General features: G+C 40.0%; 1 protein-coding gene across 2 annotated transcripts in view; it reads right to left on the minus strand.

Moving 5' to 3' along the window:
- Nucleotides 1-27,003, minus strand: part of LOC139136952 (ski oncogene-like) — a 40,205-nt gene extending 13,202 nt beyond the window's left edge. The window contains exon 1 of one of the 2 annotated variants that reach the window (XM_070704824.1): nt 25,174-27,003. In XM_070704824.1, coding sequence (XP_070560925.1) covers nt 25,174-26,091 — 918 coding nt within the window. In that variant the 5' untranslated portion in view covers nt 26,092-27,003. The remainder of the gene's footprint in view (nt 1-25,173) is intronic. The other variant, XM_070704825.1, reaches the window with a different exon arrangement.
- Between the last annotated feature and the right edge of the window lie 213 nt (nt 27,004-27,216).

Raw genomic sequence — 27,216 nt, forward strand, 5'->3', positions numbered from 1 at the left:
GTTTTTCACTAACATTCTCATTTTCATCTCCCCAGCTGTATGTCACAAATGGGCTGGCTTCTTTAATGCAGTATATCAGAATACCATCAATGACATGGTTTGTTACATGGTTTGTACATGTAGAGTTTTGCATTCAATGTTTAACCGCCTGAACGCTCATGCCTGCCTAATGCACCACCTCTGCTGTCGCCTGTCTCGTCTATTTCATGACCGCCCGTCTCGTCTATTTCATGACTGATCATGATGACTGCTGTCTGTGTCAAGGCCATTCGTGGTTGAGCATGACTTGATTTATGGACAGCCCTCACCTGTCTGCCTGCTTGCACAATCGTACTGCATTTTTTGGATTGTGGCTATGTTTCATGACTGCCGGTTTTTCTAATTTATAGCTGACAGTCAAATTCCGTTGCAATGGGAGAAAAATTCGAATGACTACGAGGATAGGGGTGAACAGCAAACGGACTATTAAATTGCAGAAGGGGGTAGCAGCCCTCTGCCGGATGTCCTCCTTTTTTTCAAACATCTGACGCACAGCTTTTCAATTACCACGGCAACATAAAAATCATCTAGTTTCGGAGTGCTAAAATGACAGGAAATGAAAGGCAAATACAACAACACAGAAAGGGCCGCATCACAGGCGTATTCTCTGATGTATTATCACGGAGGATTAATGGTGATGTTTTCAATTTATCATTATTCCCGGGCGTGACATTCAGACATTCATGGCATCAAGCAGTTCTGGTGAATGTAACAGACAACGCCATTGAATGGCTGCAGCTGTTAATAGATAAATGTCGTTATTTGACCAACGTATCGTGTATCTGTAAACCCAACAAAACACAAATATTGCTAATCGGCTGAAGGGGATGCAACTCACAGGGCATCAATCCTGATTTCATTTTTTTCGGTAATCCATTTTTTGGGTCACATAGTGGCCTACTTGAAGTACTTGGCAAACTCGCATTCTATTGCTGGGTCCCATCACTCAACCCCATGTCGCGGAGACTCCATTGAAATATGCTGGCAATTTACCACACGTACGGAACCCCATTAATTGTTGAATACGGGGCAGTGTACAGCCTTCACAATGACTGCTCATTCTGTACGTACAGCTTTGCCAAAGATAAGTGAGTGTATGCACTATGCAGGTGGTTGGATAGCCACAGGTGTGTTTAAGTTTTGAATGACGAATAAAAATATACAGAACTCTACACATTCCAGTCATTTCAAAACACAGCGGTCTTCACAATGATGACCATGGTTTATTCAGAGGAATGTCTTTAACCCACTACCACAGACATTTCTCAATTTTTTGACTAGTCTTTATTCAAAAATATCACAGAAACCACTGTACAATACCTCACAAAGCTCCATCTAAAAACTGAAAAAAGCTTGGTTTGCCAAGACATTAAGATGATGCCCAACATGACTTCATGCAAGCATAGGCAGCCACTGTCTATGATACAGTCTCAATGAGCTAGAAAGTTCCAAAAAAAAATTTTCCCTTTCAATTCTGGCTTGGTAAATTTACAATTTGAAGGAGATACACCCTACATATGAACACTAGTTGATTTAAGAACGAAAACTTACCCTTTTATTTGAGCACCATAGACAATTTTGTTGCCTTTATAAAATATTTCCGGTCAATTTTTTTTCAGATTTTTGCTAAAGTTTTGATTAAAAAAATACAGTCGATGAAATATGATGTCTGTTTGGTCAAAACTATAAAAAAAATACAGAAAAATTCATGAAAATTGGTAAAATGTTGCACTAAAATTCTGGTGGGAAAGCACTCAGAGGGGTAAAGTAATCTATGAATAAATCTAGCAAATTACGTAACTGACCAACATGGGAATTCACCGCTTTCATGCTGTGATACTCAAAAATAATGAATATGCCATTCATGCGTCATGACTGTAGGTCTTTGACCTATGCTATGTTCAATAGAAAAACATACACTGGCAGCAACACCTGATACTTGCGGTTTGCGGTCTCCCATGGGTCTATATTACAAAATTGCATGTAACAAGGGGGCCCACACACTTCCACACACAAGCACCAGTGCGTACATGAATGATCGGAAGTCCAGCTCTGCCCGTAAATAAACAGGCTTGCCTTTTGTGAACACGATGACATTAATATCCCAGTCATCACGCACCGGTACGAGAAAAATACCCTTATATTACAGCACTGAATGAAAGCGACTTAAAAATACACCAACCAAAACATAACCTACCAAGCTTGTTATTCAAGATTCTGAACACTTCCCAACTTATACATGACTTCTAAAGGAACTGCTTTTCAGTTCCTTTCAAACGGATCAAAAGTTAAAAACATTTGCCTTTCAGCGCTTAAAGCTTTTTTTTTCCACGGCGAGAACGCAAAGGAAAAAATTTAGAAAGTAAATATAACGTAATACTGAAGTTGGCACTCTGCCAACAATGACATGCAAAATCACAACCTGTTGATGATATTTCCGCTTGTTTTGCTGACCTGTTGTGACCTTGAATTATTATAAGGTGCAGGAACGTTACGCAAACATGTTTACAGTTTTCATCCCTTGGCTGGCGACCAACAGGCTGGTAGTATTACGCACACGCACGACATTATGTATTCATTTCCCACAATGCAACAGGCTGGCCTGCCCTCTGCAGTAAAAGTGTATTGCACTTTCCCCCAGATGCCAAGTGAAAGCCAAGACTCAAAACATTTAAACCCACTGCCAGAAAGATCACTGTCCCTTTTAAGACATTACCACTGCCTATCCTTCCTAAAAATTTTTACCCATTTTCATTAGTTCAACAATGAAAGCATTTTAGGGGAAAGCAGTGCACGTGATATACCATGGTATGTAAGAGATTTATTTTCTCTTTCAAGAGTATATAAATCTGCTTGTCATTCGTCTATCATACCAGACACAAATTTTGCATCTGTAGACTCTTGACTCCATTTAGACGTCATATCTGTTTTGATCCCAGAAAGCTCTAAGGTAAACATAAACGTTGGTGCACGCATTTTGACAAACATAAATCATGGTGACCGAGGACTGAACTCTTTCCCTCAATGCTCCTTAACATCAAGTGACTGTGCGCGGCAGGAACATACACAACAGGCTTCCATTGCTCATCAGAAGAGGTGATGAAGATTTTGTTCAGTAAAGCTTATTATAACACCCCATATGCTCATTCCGTGTCGCGATTCGCCAGAATACGTCACGTGACGAGAAATAGATACGTCTAGTCCCCACCGGATCGACAAAAGTGACGTCAGAGGGTATTTTTTGAAAAGCTATTTCCCTAGGGAAATAGTTTTGACCAAATTTGGAAAAGTACCCGGTCACGTGACCGTAGTGTCGTCTGCAGTTTTGCAACAATGGCGGGTGACTGGAAGGTACTGTGCGTCCGGGATAGGTAACGACACATTCTCTAAAACAGATTTTCCAACATTTTCCAACATTCCAACAGCGTAGGAACTTGAACAGCACATCGACGGAAAAGATTAAAGTGCAACTAAGGATGTCGCTAGGTATGCTTAGAATATTTTTTAAAAGAAAGTGGTACTACGTACAACTGAAACGCTGTGGAGACATCGCCCAGTAAACTTGTCACAATGGATTGTTGCGGTGCAAAATATTAAAACACATTAAAAATTATATAACAATACAACATGAGCATGTGGTGTGTTATAAAACACCTATAGCCTGGTCTTTATTCGGGCTATAGCGCTCGTCTATTACCCCTCGTGGCCGTGTGTTACAGAAACAACATCGCTATACCCTCGGCCTACGGCCTCGGGGAATAGCGATGTGTTTCTGGTAACACACGGCCCCTCGGGGTAATAGACGGGCGCTATAGCCCTCATGACCAGGCAATAGGTGTTTACATATGATCATGCCTGATGATGGCTCTAATTTAAACAGCTAGCCACCAGGAAATGTTCTTTTCATAGTTTGACACGGGATGTGATACTTCTTTTTATTTATTATTTAATTTTTATTATTTATTTTTTCATCATTTTTTTTTTTTGCCACTACACTATGGCAACACCAAAATCCCTTGCTTTCGATGCAGATATTTAACTGATATAAATTTTGTTTTTACTTTGACAGTTAAAAAAACATATCATGGTGTTTTGAGCAGAAGCTGATCAAAAAGCTGGACCCTTAAATGCATGTACACCATTGGCTGCCTTGAAAACCTATGGATTTTAATATCTATGGCAAGCCCATGCTTGCAAAATTCAAGAAAACAAATTAGTGTTCAAAATGTTGATGTTCATGAACTTCATACTCTTGTCCACCATGCCATTAACCTTTGTAAACTTAGTTGTATGGGGACGGCACACCAACACTTTATCATAAAAATCAGTCTTTTATCCCCCTGTGCTCCCGTAAACATGGTGATAGAAATTCAGATTTCAAATCAATGAAACATTAAATCTAGCTACTGGATTACGAGGCAATCCCCAACAGAGAGCAGCAGAGTCACTTTGGCACAAAGATAGCCTAGGAGATAGCCCAGGCAGTGGAGTGGACATTGAAATCACAAGACAAGCACGTGAGGTGGAACATTAATGAGATTGGGTTCCAAAAATATGCAGTTTGGTAATTAGTTCGATACCGCACAGGAAATTATCGGTGGGAAAACCATGGAATATTACAATATGAACAGCAGCTCTCAGAAGCCCGTAATGATCACATGGTGGGCGTTCTGAAAGACAACTTTGGGTTCAATGTACGAGGGCGGATAGTAATGTATTGAATGTACAGCTACCAGGGATAATGATAACCATTTATCTCTGAGATTATATCACAATCTGCAAGCATTATCTCCACTGCCATGCTTCTGAGCTGACCGCCTATGCTTTGTTTATCATAAACACATCCCCACTCATTATTCCAACAATAGAGTTCATCCACAGTGCACGTACTGAACCAGTTGCAGCCGGCTTTTTAAATAAAAGAAAAGTATAGATATACATACGCTGTTAAAAGCATGGCAACATGTCTTTTGGAAATTATCTTTTTTAAACCTTTGGATGCAAAGGTCTATTTTTGTCTCCTTTTGCCAAATATAACCCAGCCAATTTTTACAGATACACACAATTTTACTTAAGATTTTTGAAAGTTTTGATCAAAATCTATAGATCGTGAAGAGCCATATCAATGTAGTCCAAAATAATCAAAATATTACAGAAAAATTTTAAAAATTTGGTAAAATTATGCATTTAAATTTTGGCGGGAAAAATTACAGCACTCAAACCAAAATGTTAACTCTTCCACCATCATAGTGCATATGGAAATGAGGAGAACGTGTGATTGTAGACAAGACAGTTACCACCATAAACCAGCATATGCAAATAACTTTTTCACAAACATTTCAAAAGTACAAAATCATGATCTGTCTGTTCTAATTTGAGACATCATGCCTTCTTGGCATCACCCCTACAATAAAATAATGGAATAATCTGGCCTAATTGTTGTGTGAGATGCTGCTGGTAACACTGAACAACCACTACACCTGCTTTCATTAATTAACATGGCGTCACAGTTTAAAAACAAAATTCCTCTCAGCTTAGCGAAGAGGGTGTTCCTGAAGCATTTGCGGTTTTTTACACATGCAAAAGATTCTTGAAATTCTTGTTCCTGAGACTTTTGTGACAACCACCATAATAGACTGCCCTGCTTATATGGCACCACTGACATATTGCTAGTTTGGAAATGGGGTGGGTTGTCTTTCTTTTCATATCTGATATTTATGGCAGTGCGGTAATGTAAAATTCACACTTTTATATTAGTGCATTCATGCTGCTTGGTTTAAAATACTCACATTTATCATTTTCAAGTTGTAAAATTTTGAAGAGAGCAAAAAAAGAATGGTGTCAAAAAAAATTTAGACAAAATTAGCATAAATGACATATGGATGACCAATATGGCTTGCAAGGGCGGTATGAAAAACAGCCTCCAGATGTGAGAGTGTCATCAACAATTAACAATAAGCTTCAAATATTTTTAAAACTTGTTAGCCACTAATGGAAACCACACAAATTGAATGTAATATACACTAAACATGTGTTGCCTGTGAAACTGGCTTTCCATCATTGGAAATGAAAAACTGGAAAGAAATATGAGATTACAATTTACTATGTAGTATGGGTTTTGTCTAAGACCTGATCTAGGTGACAATCTTTCATTTTGTATTATTTGTACTTATGGTTTTTTCCAATGCAGGATGTGAACCTGTTTTCTTTCATCAGCATTCTCTGATTCTGGCATTACTAGAATCTGTTACAAGAGACAATTTACACCTACAGTAATTTCTGATGTTGACATTTTTAGGGTAGTACAGGGAACGACTTACCAAATCACAAATGAAATTCAGGGGTCAAATTGTAAAGTCTGGTACCAGAGAAACAAATTACCAGACATTTACCAAAATTTGAAATACAAATAGCTGCCACACCTGCGCAGGAAAATTAAATTTTTGATTTCCAAAAAACTTAGTCAGTGGAAATGTTTATTATTCAAGAGGCTTTACAATGACTGCAAGAGCTTTAAAATGAGCCAACCCCTACGAGAGGTAGATCAGAAAAGAAAACATTTTGAGAGTCCTGAACTGGATGACTTATAAAAATCTGCAAGCAAGTTTCTTGTTTTATTTAGTTTTGGATAGTACAGTCTCTGCACCGCCCTGACCCTAACAAAGACAGATTGCAGTGCTAATGTGATGCACCTTGTCTTGCTGCTATGCGTCATATACATGAAATAAATGGGTCTTTGGAGGCCACAATACAGAAACTGTGTGCCAAATGTAGCAAATTCGGCTAGACAATGCTTATCACACTTCAATACAACATCCACAAACTCACAGCCCCGAATATTGTATGTAAATTAATGCAAATTATACACACAGACAACAGGTTCTCTGACACCACTGTGACACTGCCATATTAAGCAAATTTGACCTGAGCAAACCCTACACACAACAAATTGTAACAAACTCCATGATAACCTCCTAGTCTCCCTGATATGTAAATTTATGTAAATTTTAATGAATTTATGCAAACTTTACATGCTGAAGGTTCCAATGAAGGTATCATTGCCACACGCTGCCAAATATAGTAAATTCGACTGGACAAAACTACACTTTCAACTTTTACACTTGTCACAAAGTCAACCATCTAGATAGTTTCCTGAATCAGAAGTAAATTTACAAGTTATTAAACTTTTACACTAAAAAGACTGGGGGTCATCCAGCATAGACGCTTGCAATATGCTTAATTTGTTCAATAAATGACATCATGGAAATCAGATTCTTGCACAAAATCAGGAAAAACATTAATTATATGCATTATATAAATATATATAAATTGAATTCTTCCTCAGGGACACTATGATAAAGCACATCTAACCTATCTGGCCACCACACGATGACAAATGTCATACACACAACTGAGTGTCAAGCCTCACTCAAGGGAACAAACTTAAGCTTTGCTCCCATACAAAAATATAGCGGTGTGTCTTACCAGTAAACAGCATTTTACATCGATTATTTTTTCAATTTTTAACATGTATATTATATGACAGGTACAGTCTCACATAGGTTTTATTCAACTGAGGTGTGAACTCAATTATTTCTGGCTTGTGCAATTATATTTTCAATGATATAACCATGCAGCACCGTCCATAAATTTTACAACCAAGAGAAGAAAAGCTCCGTTTAGAGTGACCTGGCAAACATTCACTCTGATCAACTCTGATTGAATCTACCGAAAACCCTGCCCCGTCCACACATATGTCATTTTAATCAAATTTTCACGTACCGAACAGTATGATTACCAGTCCCGCATTTTCTTTTAAAGCCCTTCGTTCTTGACTTAAATTTGCTGAGGTAAAATTGCCACAGATTTCCAGGGACCTTCTGAGTAATGTTGGTGGGCATATTGCATCAGGCATTCTTTGGCTCCCAGCCACAATTCTTTCTACTCTCTCGAGCGTTCGTGCGTACGTACTGACTTTAAGCAGCCCTGGGAATTTCTACGACAAATTCAACAGACTTCTTACATATAAACCAACAAAATATACACTCCCTTGATTTGAGGTGAAGGCAGCATGATGTTCGAAAAAATAAAATTGACGTGTACGACTAGCGAATTCTTGCGTTTTCGTATTCTGTTTCTTCTCATTGTTGGCTGAACGTCAAATTATGTTTCGAAGAATTTCAACACATGCCATGCGCCAAAGTGTTTGGTCTATCAGGAAGCTGCGGTAAACAGTTATGTCTACCAACAGATCATGGCAAACAGGAGATAGCTCCACTCGGTTTGTGCCGTACTCCAAGAATAGTCGTCCCGGGAGGTGTATCTGGTGTCACTTATAAACTGACGTTTTGACTTGTGGTAGATGTGGCATAAACACAGAAATCGCAATAACATGCCACACACACATTCCTCATCGTTCTCACAAACCAACTTACGATACAGGGTAGGCAGCTGGTTTATTGCAAATGAGAATATCCCTAACAGCAATGCTCTTCGTGGCCTCTTTTTTCACCTTCCCTTAACATGGATGTAAACTATGTTCACATGATGATGAAAAACAACCTTTTCAGATGATGATCTCTCTCTCCAGCTCAAAGCTTAATACACGCAAATTTGCAGCATTGAAATTTGTTAACTGAGATTGGCGATGCATCTTATGCATCACAATGCTCATTTTTAAATACTTCCAAAACTGTTTTGAGATCCGTACATGGGACATGTTTATTTATAACTTAGTTATAATATGCCACTCTCATCATTCCTGTAACTTGAATAAATTCTTAGCTGCTGAATAGCAATAAATGTGAAGTGACTTATCTTCCCATTTCACTTGGTTTAGCCATATGTAGAAATGATAGCAAGCTCTGCTCATCAAAGATACCTGTGTCTGTCATCCTTACCCATGATCCCATTCCCATGTAGTCATCATAAATGTCTGTCCAAGGCAATGTCCGTTTTCATCACAACTTCCCGTAATGCTATGCTATGCGAGTAATAAACCTTTTCTTCACTTTTTGGGGAGGGTGAGAATGTTATGGTTACAATATGGAAACAAAAAGGGCAGTGACCTTGTATCTGGCCTACTCTCTTTTCACGTGTTCATTCATTTTCAACACCTTTTGTTTCTGCTAAATCATTGTCACCGCATCATCTAAACCCTGTACAACAAATGCTGATTCTCACATGGGAAGAAGCTATGAACAACATCACTTGCCTCAAAGGTCACTGGCCTTTTTTATATTTCACAACTGTAGCATATATATTCCCCTAAGCTTATCTCGACCAATGGGTACATCTCATAAGCCCTAACAGTGTGTTTTTGAGCTCCTAATTACCGGGCTTTCAATGGGGGAAAAAACCGCAGTTGCTATTGCTGTCACAGACCACCTAATTCAACGGAGGACATATTAGCCACAGCTCACACAATGGAGGTCATTAGCGTGCTTGGCTTGCCAACTGTGCATGGATTCCTGCCCTTTATCAAGCCAGGACATTACATAACAGCGAAGGCCGGATCATCAGCATTAATATTTTACAATCAGAGTTAAAAGGATCATTTCAGCAAACCCTGCAAAGAATTTTACAGCCTGCTTTGTTTATACTTTCCTCAAAATCAATGTCTTAATAGCAATCCATCAAAAAACAAATTTCTCATAGGATTTGATACTACTCCGCTCCGAGGAAATAAACATCCTGGAGACAAGAAATCCCATACTCTTTCCCATCCTTCCATGATTTCACAAATCCCTTTGCAATCCCCCCAGCAGTGCTTCCTACTTCCATAGTGCTGCAAAGAAGCATGCTCGCACACATTTGTGGACGATCATGCTTTTTGTTCCTGCCTGCCACCACCCACTGCCACATCTCAGGAAATGAAGGCCTGGGTTACGTAAGCATTCCAACTTCAGTTTTATTAGCTCTTTGACTTTTTGATGTCCGGGCACTGAGGGAGGCCCTGCATGCGTTTCCATCTTTTTCTTGATATTTAAAGTCTATACATCCTAATCGAGGGGATTTTGACCTTGTTGAGTTTCTCTTCACTGCCAGGTGACCACAGGGAAAACTTCACCAAACTTTCAAAAATATGGCTAAATATTCATTTTTCTAAATCACTGCCAGGTAGTATTCACTTAATTTAAGTACAGACACAAGATTGTATTCCCATCAATATAAAAAAAACATGTCCAATCAAGAAAAAAAATTATGAAAATTCACAACAGTATATTTTTTTGTCACAAGGATAAATGCAAAATGTCGCTTCATTAATTTAATGGATAACATTCCTCGCGGGAAAATTCTAGCCTCCTTCATATTTCAAGTGAACGTCAATAATTGAGCAAACTTGTAAATCTACTCTAATGACATTCTTTCAAATACAAAAACATACACACGAACAAGAAGAACCGAAAACATGTCAATTGTGACACACAAAAACACAAAGCGTAGAATATTGTAATTAGCAGATGAACTAAATCCTTGTCTGTAGTAATTCTTTCATATTTCATTTTTTTTACAGTTGATAAATTTGTTGTCTAATTGATATTGAGAATAGTTTCTCCAGAAGAGGTAAAATTATTAAACATGGGAGACAAAATCCTCTTCTTATTATTTTTTTCACTCCACATTCAATGCAACATCACCTCAAAGTGGTGGACTTTTCACTAAATCACCCGCGATACCTGTACTGTAAAACCTAACATCAACTTTCTGCCCACTGATCCAACGGAACCATTTTACCCAAATGTCAGAGTGTGGGTCGTATGGTATTGTCAAGCTCTGCTAGTGAGGACTGCCTGAAAAACACGGCAAAGAAAACCTTGGCCTGCCACCTCACCTACCCAAGAGGAAATATGTAGGTTTGAGTTCCCTTCGAGCAGATGGACATATTTATGATGTGTATGTGTGGGCATGTTTACTAGTCTCCGAGAGCAGGGGGATTAAACATCTAGACACTCACTTTCTGTACACCTGAGGATCAACGAATGTTTGTTCAACATTCCGACACTGGGAACCGATCCTTTTGTAATTGAGATCACACCCGAATGCAGGCTTTACGCTATCGCTTGTATCCGCCTGGTTTCACACTTGTCAAGAGACACATTGTGCCCAGCCCCACAGTAGCAGACCCAGTACCAGTCGGTCCATACCTGCCCGCAAGAGTCCTACTCAAGTTACAAGGATTACGAACATACAAGGATAAATAACATTCTAGAAAGGCAACCAGAGGAGTCCCACCTGCCATGAGTCAGTCAACCCACCCAAGGGGTGGCTGAACCTAAGTCGCCAATAGTTTCTGCTACACTGACCGATACATAACCTAAAACCATTTCACACAATTGCACCTGGCGGTGAAAGAGTTCCAATTCCAGTATTTAACCTATTCACCCCTACTTCCATGTAAACAGGTCCGAAATCGCCCTTGATAACAACAGAACAGAGCCAAACCATAGGGGTAATAGAGGTAAAATTTGAGAAGACCTGATGATCTACTTTGCTCTTCCATCTGCAGAGTTTGGTCAATCCTTACTATTCTCATTGTTTTGGCAAGGGAGAAGGTTCAATTCTCACCATCAAGCTTGATACACGATTTCACTTTTTTACAACAGAAAATAATCTTTTACGAGACACATTATGCTTTGGCAAATTTCCAATCAAACTTGACATCTCTAGAACGACTTTCTGGAAATAGTTTCTTTCTTCTTCAGAATGCATACAGTATTTGCAAACTATCCTGCAAATTTATACATACACACATGTGAATAAACCAATCTACAGTCTTGACTAGTCTTGAGAAAAATGATGTATGACTTGCCTATAATCACAGGATAAGCAGTAAAGTCTACCCTCTTCCTTTCTGAAATCCCTTGAATAAAACTGCCATTTAAACAGTAACCACCATAAATCGAAAAAGGACCATAACATTTTTTTTACGGTTGTTTTCACTAAAATGGTAGTTGTTGTTCGAGCAAAGTTCATAGAAAAAGTTCAATACTATTCGCTTTTCCACTGACTCTTAGTAGTGAGGTTGGACAGACAGTTGTGAAGACAGCCAATGGCTGAGGCACACACCCTGGGTCAATGCCTAATTTGCATAATCAAAACTTATCAGACTGTTACTATGCAAATTGGCCAAGCCGTCTGGCACTTTCCTTTTTCAGTCACTGGGGAGACAACCCTGAAAGAGATCTGTGCTCCATGCGACCAGTTGATATATGTATATGTTTTCCTGGTGCGCCAGTAAAAGTTTGGTATGCCATCGCATGGCGTAGACGCATTCCTTGCAATTAACATGGCAGTTGGCTCGCAGATTTTTTCCCAAGTTGGGAGGCAAAATTACTCACTCTTAGAAACAACAAAATACAGAATTTATCCATTACTAGTTCCCTGGATCTTGCTTCTTTATGGGTCCCGGCCCCACTGGGAATGTAATATTTTCTGACATCAGATTTTCCCATGTATTTTTCTTTTCCTTATAATTCATAGTGACGATAAATTTACCAGCTTATCAACACTATTTCGGTCATTAGCAAGAGAGATAATATCACATTATTTTTTGTTGTGGAACTGGACTGGCGCCAGTAACTATAATTCTTTCTGAACAACCACAAAATAAGTCATCTGCACAGATATATTTATGACCCAAGTTTTCTGATTGCATATCTCAATATCATTCATCATTCTATATGTACAACTCTGATCAGGTCAACATGTTCGACCTATTTTTACATATGTAAAGCTGTCCACAGTTGTCAAACACTACAGCAGCGTGCTTTTATCATTTGTCTGGGGGGGTCTATCTGTATTTGTGTAACACATCAGGGCCTACATAGACACTATTAATGTCTACACCAGGATTCATGCACTTGTAAATATGTCTGTTAGTGCTTAATAGTGCAAGTGTTTGCGCAGGCAAGCTGGTCCTTTCAGAGGTCAGTAGAAGAGGGTATGTGCCTGTACATGAATTTCGTTTCGTTCAACCCCGAAATTCCCTGACAGCAAATCAGCGCTGATAACAATAGGGTTTGGCCAAACCATGGCGGTGAAGGGGCTAAAAGCATCTTTTACATCAATCGACACTTGCTAGACGACACTTTCTGTCTCTGTCCTCTTGTTTCCTTTTCTAGTGCTTTTGCCTTGCCTTGAAAACTTACAGGCGAGGCCACATGGACAAAGGATAGGAGTGAACGAACTGTTCCACCTCGATTCAGCCATTGCGCCTGCAGTTGGGTTTTCGTAAAACAGCAATTGTTTTTTTGCAAAGCAGCCTAGTGTCGACATACTTTTGCCAGATGATTGGAAGCATTCATCTCGCCACAACTACTCCAAATGGGCCTTCAGAGATGATTTGAAAAACCAAAAATTTTTGCAATTATTGCTTCCTAGTCTTTGTTCAAGAGGTCACACACTCAATTTTACTGTTGTGCGGTAGGGGGTGGGGGGGTCGTTACAAGAAAAAGTATCAAGGTTATATGTACATGCCTGCTCCAGATCAGCCATGGCTTCTGTGTACATACTTCCTTTCTGTGGACGGAATTACCTCCTACTTCCTATAAAATGGGCACATCCTTATGGAAAATTACTCCAAACACTACATTGAAATATTCTAACACTACCCACATGCAAGCATGCATTTCAAGAGAACCTTTCATGAGATCCTTTCTGGGATCTCTACGCGTGCAAAAAACCTCTTCGCCACTGAAATGCCTGACACTCCATTGTAGCCTACAGTTGATCAGCATTCTCTGATTTATTAAAAGTATTTCACCGAAAGCCTGAAAGTCAATTCTCACGCAAGAAAACATGCTCATTGACACAGACATTTGCATATAAGACAGATCAGATCTTGGGCACGTATACACAGGCCGGTAACATGGATAAGAGAGATGAGAAAGGTAGATTTATCATATCGTTTTGTGGATCAAAGATCAGAAAGAAATCCAACCTGAAAACTCTGAGAAGAGCTTCTTACCCACATGGTAACACAAACAGAACGGTTCAGCACCCTCAAGTGTAAAAACAGACACTACTTTTTGATCGGCTTTAAAACCATATTTCCGCTGTTCTAGCACCATAGCCAAACGCCTTTCCAGCGATCAGCTTTATCACCCGACCCAAATTACTGGCTAATTTAACATCTACGAGGAAAATGCTACAACCTGCTTGTGAGAAACTGCGTTCTGAGCAGTCGGACAATGCTGAAATGGTCATTAAAATTCTTCAATTCCACCTGAAACCTGACCCGGATGCCCTTCATGGCGAATACGTCTGAAGTACGAGTCAATGAACTTGACCTGAATATTGTGAGGCTCGGTTTGAATTATGGCCTTGCTTCCTACAGATAAAAGAGTAATTATTAAAACTCATAGGTTGAAGTTGTGACCGTGAAGCAGTGATGAAAAGCACATCCATAAAATTGGAAATCCAAAGACTGGAATGTCCACAGTGCTTAGCTCAGGAAATGATATGAAAATGGCAGCTGAAACAATGTATTATTTAAACATTAGCACTTTTAGAAAACCACAGAAAGATTGTCATGTATGGTTGTCCATAGAAAATTCCTGAGTAAATCCAATAAGGTACCAAATTGTTCAATCAAATTTCCCATAAAAATGGGAGGATATACAAAAAATATGGACAAATTTCCCACAATTTTTCGTCTCCTCTGTGCCACTCCCACTCAACAGACTACACTCCATCATTTAAATGACAGAAATTCCAAGATCTACAAGCATTTCCATGCTTTTTGTGTTCCTGCAATACATTTATCAATTCACGCACTACGTGACTGAAGTCTAAAACAGGTTCACACCCAATAAAACTGATGCAAATATTGTACCAATCGGGAGGGCCTAGAAGTTGATGTACGACAACACAAATTATTGTAGCCAAAATGACCTCCTTGTATCTCTTGCGGTCCATCTCAGAACAACAAGTACCATATTTTAAGATCTAAAAGGGCAAAGGTCACCTTCCCATGTTTCTCAGCAGTTGAACTTTTAACCTCAACTCAGTATATCTTTGGCTCGTTGTAGGAATGTTCATTTATCAAGCGAGAGAAATAATGTCAAATCACAACGATGAACAAGACGCGTACACGCTCATACATTATACGTGCATACAAGTAAAGGGAATTGCAAAGATTTATTTTGCAGATCTGAGACCAAACAACATGGGCTGCGAAACGCTCTGACGAATCAAGATTTTTTTTTCTCCACAACAATAGCTCTGTGAACTTTGTCCATATTTTCATGCGCACAATTTGCATAAATTCAGACAAGGGTCATAATCTAAAATCACAGATTCATTGTCTTTCTAATTCTGATTTGATGAATACGGTTGATTATAGCATAGAGGGTCTGCATAAACCAAGAAATTTTTTAACAATGGTTGCGCTTATATAGCACAGAACGCACACTGCCTAAGGATTTATCATTCGCCCATCTTCTTACAGTCCGACAAAGACCAGGGTCACAAGCAAATCTTCTTCCAGATCAACCATATTATCAAGAGCACGCTTCAATCTCTCCATATCGACCACATTTTATTGTGGCCAACACACATAACATTTTATTACCAGGGGAAAAACACTTGCTGTTTCAAAGAAATTTTATGACCTGGGTTCAAAGAAAAAGACCCCCAAGTAACCCTGGAGACACCGAACAAATGTAACTTAGACCCTGTATATATATAGACCCCAACTCAATGGAACACTGTGGCACATTGATTTGAATCTCAAAAGAAATAAATAAAAAATCACCATTGAAAGGCTTTCGCATTTTTGCCCGCTAACACAATGACCACTACAAGTCATAACAAGGTAGACCTGCCTTTTCAGTTGCCCTACACCTCCTACACACAGAATTTTGCCTCCCCCCCCCTCCCCCCAACTTCAATGGTCAAGGGGGCCCTTTTCAGTGATATCTTCCCCACTTGTTTTGTCCAGACTGACAATGAGGAAAGATGTTGGCGGTCATAAATTTGCATCTGCACAGACCTATGTAGTTTCCATGCAGACGAATCTTTCAAATTCAATGGCTGCAGGACACCCACACACACACACAAAAAAAAACTGGCCCATCACGCAGTGGTTTCTTGACAAAGCCCTTTTGACGAGTTTGCCAACATATTTGATTGTAAATCAATATCAAATTCAAAAGCCGTATTGAAATTTCACTGAAAAGTAATGCAGTACAAATTGACAATTGCCTTTCCAACTACAGATGACACACCTTTTTCAACATATAGTGAAGAGAATGCTGAAAAAATTCATCATATATTATAATATTCAGAAGACAGGACACTTACAATAATGAATTCATGTGTTAAAAAAAGAGATTTTCATGTAATTCATACATTTTGAGTTTTCATCTTTCAAAAAAAAAATGTTCACAATATTATGCCAGAATTACGCAGTATTTTTAAACCTATGACATCGACTAACATCCAGCCGAAATACTTAGAATTACTGTGATGAATGTTTTCATGGAGAATCAGCTATCTGTGTTGCCGGTCAGTTTAATTGACCTCTGTGCAATATCCAGAATGCTTATGTAACACTACAGTACTGTATTATTTAACTTGAATTTGGCCTCAATGAAAGGGCACAATGAATTTTAATCGGAAATTTAACTGAACATAAAATGTTGCCTGTGTGTGTGTATGTGCATTCGCATATTATTTCTAGACTCTCTTCCAAAGAATTTTTGCAATATCATAGATAATGTAGAAGTTTCTATATACTCAGACATTTATGGAAGGAAACTCAAATTTCTGTTCCAAAACAACTGACAGCCTCCATTCCTCTTATCTTTGTTTGGCAGCCATTTTGAATTTCACATAATAGTTTTCTTCCTCCAAACTGTAAAAATTTTAAGATTTTGAAAAATAAAATATTTCATTTTAATGATATTCTTGAGCTAGGTGTGGTACAACAACAGAGGAAATATTTGAACAAGATGTTGTGCACTGCAATGTGTGTTTACAGAATAAGCTCTTGATAAGAAAGCTGTGGGTTAGACCTAGACACAATCGGTATATCGGAATTTCTCTCATTTCATTCCAAAGGCAAGACTGACGTGACAGCAACCCTCCACTAACTGCTGTTTACGATCGCAAGCAATCGGCCATCAGCGGTACAGAAACCCGACACACTGTTTTTCATAGCTACGGAATGCAGCCATGAAAGAATTTACCGGTAGCCTCCATCTTGTCAGATAAAATCCCTTTGCATTTCGTGAATTTAATGGATAACAACTTGCCCCTTCCCATTGCCTATCCTTCCTTCACAGCCAAAACAACTTTCCATGTCACAGTGTCCACTTGAATAACAAAGTGACGAAGCTGGAATGAAGTTGTCCTAAATTGTCATGATCTTACTAACAAGCTGGGCTTACAAGGTCTCTTATTAGGAAAAATTGTTTCCATCTAGATTAAAACAGAAATGTAATATTATCAAAACACAAAATGGTCAGTTTTATGCCTGAAATTTTTCACTGTCATGTATGGACATAACATCCAACCCAACCATTGATCCAATAACCCCCAAAACAGCCTTGACAAATGGTGAACTCTCCCTACTGTCTGCAGACTCAAAGGTTTGGTCCATCCTGACAAAGGTATACATCCCATTGACTAGATAAAGCATGTATTATTTATCAAAAGCCCAGCACACCCATGAAGGTTAAAAGACATATTCTGGATAGAGCTTATCAAAACCAGACATATGCAACACACAAAGCTATATGAAATAATATTATCCTTACAAAGTAACAGTACGTCACTCATCAAATCAATATTTTTGTTACATTCTTGATGGAATTGCCTTCGGGCAAACACAGCCTCATAGACTTTCCGCTCAAGTCTAAAGAAATACCAGCCGACTGTTAAACATTGAATTTGCATAATTTATTCATGAAGGACAAAATTCATTGTGTAGAGCTGGCAATGACCCAGAATTAACATCAGCGTATTGACCATCAAAATGCATTTCTACCGTGGCTTTTGACTCATTTTATACCAGCATTAAAATTTTCAGATACAATGAATTATTCACAGTCAAGACTACAAAACAGGCCGTCTGCAAATTCACAAATAAAGTCTGGAGAAAAGGGCAATTTAAATTGTACTGAATGAAATTACCTTTCTTCTGCTCACTTTATTACATTTTCATAAACACTACAGTCGTACGAATTTTCCGCTCATTCATTTATTTCCCATGTGAGGATGGCTCATTTTAATGGCATGCCTGTTGCCACGACAACCATTTCAATATTCAGGCCACAAGCCTGAATAGTTGGCTGACATACTTGGCGGAAAGTGGTTACACCAGCGGGAATAAATTAGAATATTTAAATTAGACCACCAAGTCAGATACAGTTCAGTTACAACTTACCACACTTTTCAGAAAAAAGAAAACAGAACTATTGAACATAATATAAGGACTGTAAAACAAATCATCACAAATGAACTTTATGTCGAAACAAAGCAAAATTTGGATGATATTCACCGTTTCCATAACAATTCTAAGTCCCCTCATTTGGCGCTAGACCGATTCGATTACATTGTTTGGTTACGGATTACCACCAATAAACATTAACATCTATTAAAATTTCATGACTATTTCTTCTCCTGTGCTCAGAGTCTGAGGTGATAAAGATTTCAAGATTTCAGTCAGTTTGTGCCTGCCCCATAAAACAGTAGTTAACATTTTCAATAACTAATTGCCAATTTTAAATCAATACCTTGTTGGTTTACTGCACTCGTTTTATGTCTTCTCAGACTGAAAAGCTCACAAAGGGCCACAGTAAAGTACACAAAGCCGACTGGCACCTATTACGTAACTCCGCGCACCAAAAGTTCATAGAGGGAACAATTATGCAAATCTCTTCACAAATCTTGGGAAGGAATTGAAAAGCACAGACGCACTTGTAAGTCAATAGAACACTGAAAGCAAACACTGCGGAAAAACACCAAGTACATTTGAATGTCAAACAAATCAATACAGCAACACTCCTACTTTTCAAATGAATTCGTCATAACCTGTTCGAAAAAGTTACAACTTCCATACTACATTACCTCCTCCCCCCCCAACCCCCACCCCCAGCTCCTGAGGTGAAAACTGGCACCTGAATCTCTTTTTCCAGTATCATGTAATGCACACTGGGAACTGAGGTTGATTGTTTCTGGCAAACATGAAGGTGTGCAGACAGATTATTTGGAAGATGTATAACAGAAATTACTAAATATGTATGCTACCCAAAAACTTACAATATCAGTGCTCACACTGCTTGTGTAAGCTGTATTCAATTTTTTTAATAAGTCCCCCCACCCTCTCCCTCGCCCCTGATACCAAGACACTACAGCCATACATATCTAAATCTATCGGGCACCTTAAATTGTGGTTCTTCATGAAAGAGGCAAGCTCCCCTTTTCTTGACCCCCTCTGAGAGAACGCAACCTGCATGCAAGACACTAAAGCATTGTGGCATTGAGTGCAGATTAGTTAAAGTGGCCCCTCCAGGTAATTGGGTCCAACACTATGGAAGGGGAGATTCTAAAAAGCCACAAACATGTTCAGCCTTCTGCAGGCTATTTACAGAGTTTGGTCCAGATTTCAGTGGGCACTCCGAGCGAAAAAGCTGGATGTGTGTGCCAATACTTTACCAAGGGAAACTTTGGACAACTCTCCCTTCAATCAATGACAAACAGCAAACTTTGAAGTTGCCTAAATTTAGCGTAGTATAAAATTCAAAATGGCTTTTCAATTGTATGCGAACTATGAACAAAAACATTAAAGCTCTATTGGCTTTATGTTTGTGGTTTCCTGTATTTTTTCATTCTTTGTGCAAAATAAAGTTTTTTACTCTAATTTTGATATCCTCTAGGCTCTTAAAATGCCTAATTGATGATTCTGATTCTGTCAAAACTGACTGTATGTGTGTAATATCCAATGTTTACTGTTGGTCATCAAAATTTTAGTTTGGACAAGAATTCATGTGTCTACAATTTCGCCCCTGTACAAGTTTTGTATTTAATTTGGTGTGTTGGCAGTGTGTATTACTCTCTTATATTCTTATATTTCAACATACAAAGAAGCCTGCGGAACAAACTTTTCTAAAGTTTGTGCCAGCTACACACCCTTAAAATCTACGACACCAATCGAACCCCCTCTGCCTTCACCCACTACAGCCCATTAATCTCCACCAAGAAGAATTGATATCAAAGTGCCAATCAACCATTCATTGGCCACTTGACAGCAGACGTAAATGATACGACCGCGGTGTCCCAGTTCAGAGTACTCAGTGACACTGACTGCTCACGCACATCAACTGAAGAATGTCCCTGGTCAAAATACATGTAACAGCCCAAGATAACTTGAAATGTTTTCACGGGTGTTATCACTTTGGTTTCAAAAGATAAGATTCGAAGCCACATACCTGGCTGGCTACATATATGTTATCAATCATATCAACTACTAGAACTAGGTTAATACAACTTAGGAGGTATGAACTTTTTACGAGCTTAGAACCTATCACCCTGTCCCTAGTTAAGAATTTTGTTCTGACAGGCACAGGTGCAAAGTTACAGTCAGGCCATGTTTATGTATGACCATCTATGGTCCAACGAATGACATATCCATCTTGTAAATTTTTGAAGCAGACCACTTCCTGCCCAAACCTCTGTAGTACTAGGAAACTCTTGAATCAATTGTGGAGGAATGCTAGACATCGGAAAAACTGACCAAATTCCGTGTTTAAAATTTAAATAAGAAAATGTACCCAAAAACATGCTATGAATATGGGTAACACATGCATGAAGGTCAAATTCTGTGAAAGCACCAAATGCCATTGGCACAAAGCTGCCCTATCTGCAACAATATCGGCCCATGCTTGTCTCACAACCTAAGAGCAACCGGACAGTCAACCGAAGAGGTTTTGCATACTGTGAGGCCATCCGACGTCTTACATCAGGGGGAAAAAATCAAGGTCAACTGGACAAAGGATCTACTGTTCTTTTCCAGGTTTAGGAGATTTGCATTGCAATCTGGCTAGTCTGTCTGTCAGTATTGTACAGGTTCAAGTCGGTATAATAGGAATTTCGTTTTCTGATATAGAATATTGTATGGTTTTGCATATGTCAGGGATTTAACCATCTTAAATTCTCTGACTCTCTTGCTCCTGGGGACAATTTTTGTTTTGGACAATTCAATGCACTTGAATTGAAATATCATTTCATGATATCTATATACTTCAGCAGCATTTTCTTACATTCTCACAAGACCAAAATCTTACGCCAAGGACACCCGGATCCCTCGTCTGAAAAGCAGAAAAGCATCAGTGCTTGCTCGTTGCACAGTCTGCTAAACTTCAAGGAGGTGTCGGGGAGTTTCCACTTCCTACGTTGTGTTCCGCAGGAAAGGATGATAAAAAGCAAATCTGAAAGACAGGCTGTTAGCATGAGCCCAGCCAGCTGATCAACAGTGGGGTGACGATAACAGAACCAGTATTGTGTGGTGACAAGGAACGATGTGTGACCCAGGTCACACCTTTCGGCAGTTCCATTGTACCGAGCAACACCGAATATTTACATTCATCCTGCCGTGCGTGATGAAACTTGGGTATGAGAAATAATTTGACTCCTTCAATGAGAGAGATCCGAGAGCAATTTTGCAGAGTCAAGCAACACTGATGAATTACTGGGTCCTTGGGTAAATTATCACTTACAATTTACAGAGAAGGGGGGAAACACAGCAAAGCTCTGTGCTCAAATTGTCTTGTATCTCCACTTAAATCAACATTGACCCATTCCATCATGTTCGTCTGTAACGTGTGAAATGGGCAAAATCCCAGCATGTTCAGGAAAGGGTTCTTAGAAGGCAGCCAAGACCATGGGGTCGGTTCAGACTTCCTTTGGTATTTGCATACAAATGTCGCCGCATCCTCTTTGCATAAAAAGGATGCGTTCAGTCAATGGAAAAGACAAAGGTGTTTACACTGGCTACAGCTTCCGTCAGTCTGCCACATAACCACCAAATGAAAACAAAAAAAACGTGAATTACAAATCTGGTCTTTCATACAGATATGACATAACAGTTACCAAAACCTGCACGTCTGAAAAATATTCAGTGAAATGCTGTTATTTGGATGTCCAAATGACAAAGCAGCTCACGAATTTTCTCAAACCTACATTATATTTTGTGCTAGGTTCTGGGATTGGAGCTTTGGTTACGTACTGGGAACTGTGAGGTGCTTTATCAAACCCTGTGAAAAATTCCACAAATATATGCGGCTAAACAGGTCCAACAATAGACATAGCTTTGATTTGCTTCCAGCCATTTCTATGGCCTTCAGTGATCTCGAACACCATGCGCGGCATGGCTTACGATTGGCAACGAGCCAAATTAATCAGGGCTACTTCAAGTGATGGACGTCAATTTCAGGCATTCACATGTCAAAGGTCACCCAGCCAGTTCTCCCTGCAAGCTGCACTGCCGTGTGCATTCGACTCTGAACTGCAAACAAATGAAGATGGGCCGGACACAGGGAGACATAAATGAAACTTCTTTGCAGTGTCGTGTGACCAACATATCAATTATAATAATCCGGACAGAGTAAACAGGAATATATCATAACTTTCCATAGCTCAGTGTGAATTTGACATTATACCTAAGAACTAGCAGCCAGCTGGGCTGTGATGAGAGGGGATTCCCCTTGGAGCTGGGCCACTAACAGTACCAACACCAGCATACAAAGCAAACAGCCAAATTTTACATGTAATAGATAAAACTTTGTGCTGTATTTAACTACAGACCCTTTTGGTACAAAAATTCCAGTTTGATCTCACACAAGAGTTCATAATGATGTTTATAGCACATGTAAAAGGAATGGGACAAGGGTTGTGCAATACTTCAGGCAGCCTTATAACCCCCCCCCCCTCAAGTCTCATAGATCCCTCCCCTGATCATCTTATAGAAGTCTGAACGTCTGTTCAGAAATTCCATGCCAAAGTTGTATACACCACTCTTCCATCAAGCATAAAAAAAGTCTGATCACTTCAACAATTAAAAACTGCACCAACAGTTTGCCAGGCAAAGGCGTTCCTTCATACAATGTATTGCCCTCATTAATTTCCAGTCTTACATAACATAGATTTTGTTATGAATTTGATTGCCTCTCTGCTTCCTTGCTATCAATATTTTTAGCTGGTGGCATTCTGACCTGCAGAACCATAGAGGACACTACACAGCAGACTTACTATAAAATCAAATGATATGTAAAAATAACTCATTTCTAGGCAAGGCAAAGATCTCCCTCTTGAAAATGCAAAAATATAATCAGCAAAAGATTCTACATGAGGGTGTGTGTCTGACACAGACAAGATGGCACCAAACGAACACAGGTCCGACATTATCATTGACGCAAATAAGTGTGCCTATCGGCTGAATGAAACATTCTACCGGTGGCTGGCATGGCAGGTGCATTCCACAGCTTTGCTGAGTCTTGCTCTGGGTACTGTGCATGTGGCCCTCTGGCGAGACTTTTTGAGTGATCTGGACATGTTTCCATGGAAACAGATTCTTTTTTGCGTGTGCGCCATGGGATGTTGAAGACTAAACATGGATGAAACAACAATCACAAAGTCTAGGCGATTTCCTGAGCCAAAATTGGTATTTCCATGTAATTTGACGGAGGGGATACAGAACCATAGATGCCACGTTGAAAATTAAATTAAGCCGAAAATGACTGAACTGGCCATGGTTACTGGGAGCATAGAGGTCCGCCTGTTCCGCCATGCATGTTCTTGACGACACAGCCATCGCCACATCCACATTTCTGCTTCAATTTTTCAGACTACGTATTTTTGTTCGCTCAATTTAGACACATCTACTTTAATAAACGGCATGATAAACGGTGTAATCTAATGTTCTAAAAGTTAAAATGTTAAATCTATGGCTTGGCAAGATGCCAATCTGGCATTTAGGGCGGCAAAGCTCAGGTTTTTAAATTTAAAATTAACATTTTGATCATCTTTACAACATTCAAGACCGATAAGCATACAATTATAGTTCTTGGCAAATAGTTCACTTTATCGCGCAGGATCAAGAAGAGACCAAAAGGTGGCGATTTTAGGGCTTCCATAAGCATTTAAATCTCTGCAGTACTTTCCACTAAAATAATAAATTACTTTATTTGAAGGCATTAAATACATTCCACGTACGTGGTTGTCATGACCAGGTCGAGATATGGTGCAGCTTTCAGCGTTTGACCGGACCGTGTGCATGGAGACTGAACTTTTGTCAAAAGGGGCGGCCCTTATCAGCTGCCGTCGCGACGCGAAAACGCAGCCTGTCTGACACTTCAATACCAGCGGCGCGGCCTATTATTCAAGTGTTTGGTTTGGCGAGAATACGGTTTCAGATATAACGGGCTGTTTCTATCTAACATTTACAACGGACAGCGAAGGGTAACAAATTTTTTTTCGGAGAGCAATTCAATGTACGACAGGAAAGTAATTCATGAACGGAATGCGAGGTCTGTTCGTCCTTCGAGTTTTAATCAAGTCGCATATTTGGATAAGGCAACTACGTAACCGACTAGTCAAGGCTTGCTTTTTAAAATATGTAAACTAGTCTAACATTCCGTTCGCCCGAACTTGCCGCTCCAGTAAACAGACAGGACCACGCAGAAAGTGAATTGGCTGAACGAATCAACCACAGCCTTCCTATTGCAGACATCGGGCATAAACACGCGGATGTCTGAAAAGTTGGCGAAGGTCTTTGTCGTCGAAAAATGAGACGATTGTGGATCACTCTATTAGGTGTGAATTGGTCTCAGAGCTTTGGCCTCTGTTCAAACTGTTAAGACAATAGGCTCGCCTTCACAGACAAAAAAGCTGAAATAAAGTCTGAAAAGACCAGTTCACACACATCGGAAGAGGCCCAGTGCTGACAAGAGCACATGATTATATCGAATGCGGGTACAGATGATACCTTCTGGCGTCCGCTTGATATGATGTCCACATTACAGTTAATTGTGTCCCCTACCCCAGCTCTATTTTAGTACCCAATTCACCATTCATTTGACTGATTATTTGGCAAAAAAAAAAGAAATACATGAATTATACTTGGTGACCTACCAGTTTACGTTTATATCTTCCCATGAAATCAAACTTCGCCTTCATTTCCTCGAGGGGTTCTTGGTACTTCTCAATGTCTTGGTCCTTTGCAAGCAGAAGGTAGCTTCGCCAGTTCGCCGAATCAAAACCCCAATGACAAGTGCGGTTTTCCGACGCCTTGTGCGCGTGACATACGAAGCGTTGAGGGGTGAAAAGTCCGTGGCAACTCATGCATTCAATGCACTTCGCCTGGGAAGAGGTGTATAATTCGGGGCTGAACACCCCTTTGCATTTGCCGAAACACTCGTGGTATACTTTGAAACTCTTTTCAGACATCGCTGAGTTTTCCACCGGCTTCTCGGTGACTTCGTGCAGCAGTTTGTTGCACAGCCGTTCGGCGTCCGTCTTCGTAATGAGGCCGCACGAAGGTGCGCTGAACGGCAAGATACCCATGATTTTCAGCGTTTCCAGCTGCTCCGGATTACATCGCGAACAATAAATGTGAAGATCGTCACATACTGAATTGATCTGTTGAAGACTGAAGTCTCTGAGAACGCTATTTAGAATTTGGGGCAGACATAACCGCTTCTCCCCGCCGACTATGAAACAGGAGATCGTCTCGCCTTCAAGAATTGTCTCGCTCCGTTCACTTCGCGACTGATCCAAGGGCGTAAACACTGGAATTTGTTGAATTGGGAAAGGTGGTGGATGATAAACAACGTCCTCTAAATACTTATCTGGGCTACCCTTTTTCATGTCCAATTTAACTTTCTTGAATGAGTCCTCGTCGGGGGAGCTCGGCGTCGTCTGCGGGTGTGTTTCGACCCAACGTGCTGGAAACCCGCTCGGTCCTTGCAGTGTACTCATTGCGACGGTCTGGTAACTTTTCAACACCTTTTTCAGAGATGGGCTAAACACATGGGGTTGGATTTGATCCATCCTAACCCACAACAGGCTCTGCAATGCCCAAATGTCTCTCCGCCTTGTCCAGATCGCCTAAAATTTCTCTGAGCTGACCAAACTCGATTTGCCTGTAACGTACACGAGTGGAAGCAAATATCTGTCTGTGTGTCTGACACAGCAATTTAAATATACAATGTCGGCTAGACCAGCTCTTCCGCCTTGTGGCAACACCCCACGCCTTCCGTCTGTGTATTATTATCCGCCGTAACAAATGTTTCGATTACGATGAAGGTCGACTTGTGTGCTAAGTTGACTCGCTTTCTTCCGTCTCGACAGAAGTATCTCTGTGGCTACGAAGTATCGGCCGCCTCTGATCCAATGGTAGATCTTCCGCCACAGCCTGGTGGTAAACAAACGTAGCCCTTTGCCTGAGTCTGTTTACAGCAATCTATTATCACTGGCCGACATTTGCATATCACTGGCTGAACGGTACGCATATATTAACTGTTGTCAACATGTCTTGGTGGACATATGGCTGATCGGCCTCTTGCTAACGGTAATCAACGCGTCCTTTGAAAGCGAGAAAAATGATCGATGGCACCTCTCATAGCCGATAGCTCTCCAATCACAAACAAAATTGAGCGAAGTGGCTTTTAATTGTAAGGTTTGAAGACCGCACAGCCCTCAACGAAGGTTGAAGTTCAGCTGCCCGTAAGTATAATGACCCACCATAGCTGTCCTCTGTGATGGAAGTTACGTAATCGTGCACACACAGTGGCACACACAACAACACTACATCTTGTTGCCCAGAATATTACCAGAATGAATATGAGCTCAGTCCTACAAGAGTGACGTAATCAAGTACATCGAACTAGCTGGATAACAGGTAGCCCTGTGTACAGGTCTGTGTGTTCCCGGCGTTATACGGGGCTTTATAACGCCGGGAACACACAGACCTGTACGCAGCGCTAGATAACAGGCAACTTTGCTTTGGTAGGATGCAGCAATAGGTATCACCAGAGGAAAAAAAACAAGCAACCCACGTTATGGTACAGGCGCTTGGCATGGAGAAGGCATATGGAGTCTCCATTTCAGCGAAAGAAAACTCAACCTTTATCAAAAACTACTCTTGGAGTACTTTTTTTAAAAACATGCTAACAT

The sequence above is a fragment of the Ptychodera flava genome, chromosome 7 (assembly GCF_041260155.1).
Source record: "Ptychodera flava strain L36383 chromosome 7, AS_Pfla_20210202, whole genome shotgun sequence".
Taxonomy (NCBI): Eukaryota; Metazoa; Hemichordata; class Enteropneusta; family Ptychoderidae; genus Ptychodera; species Ptychodera flava.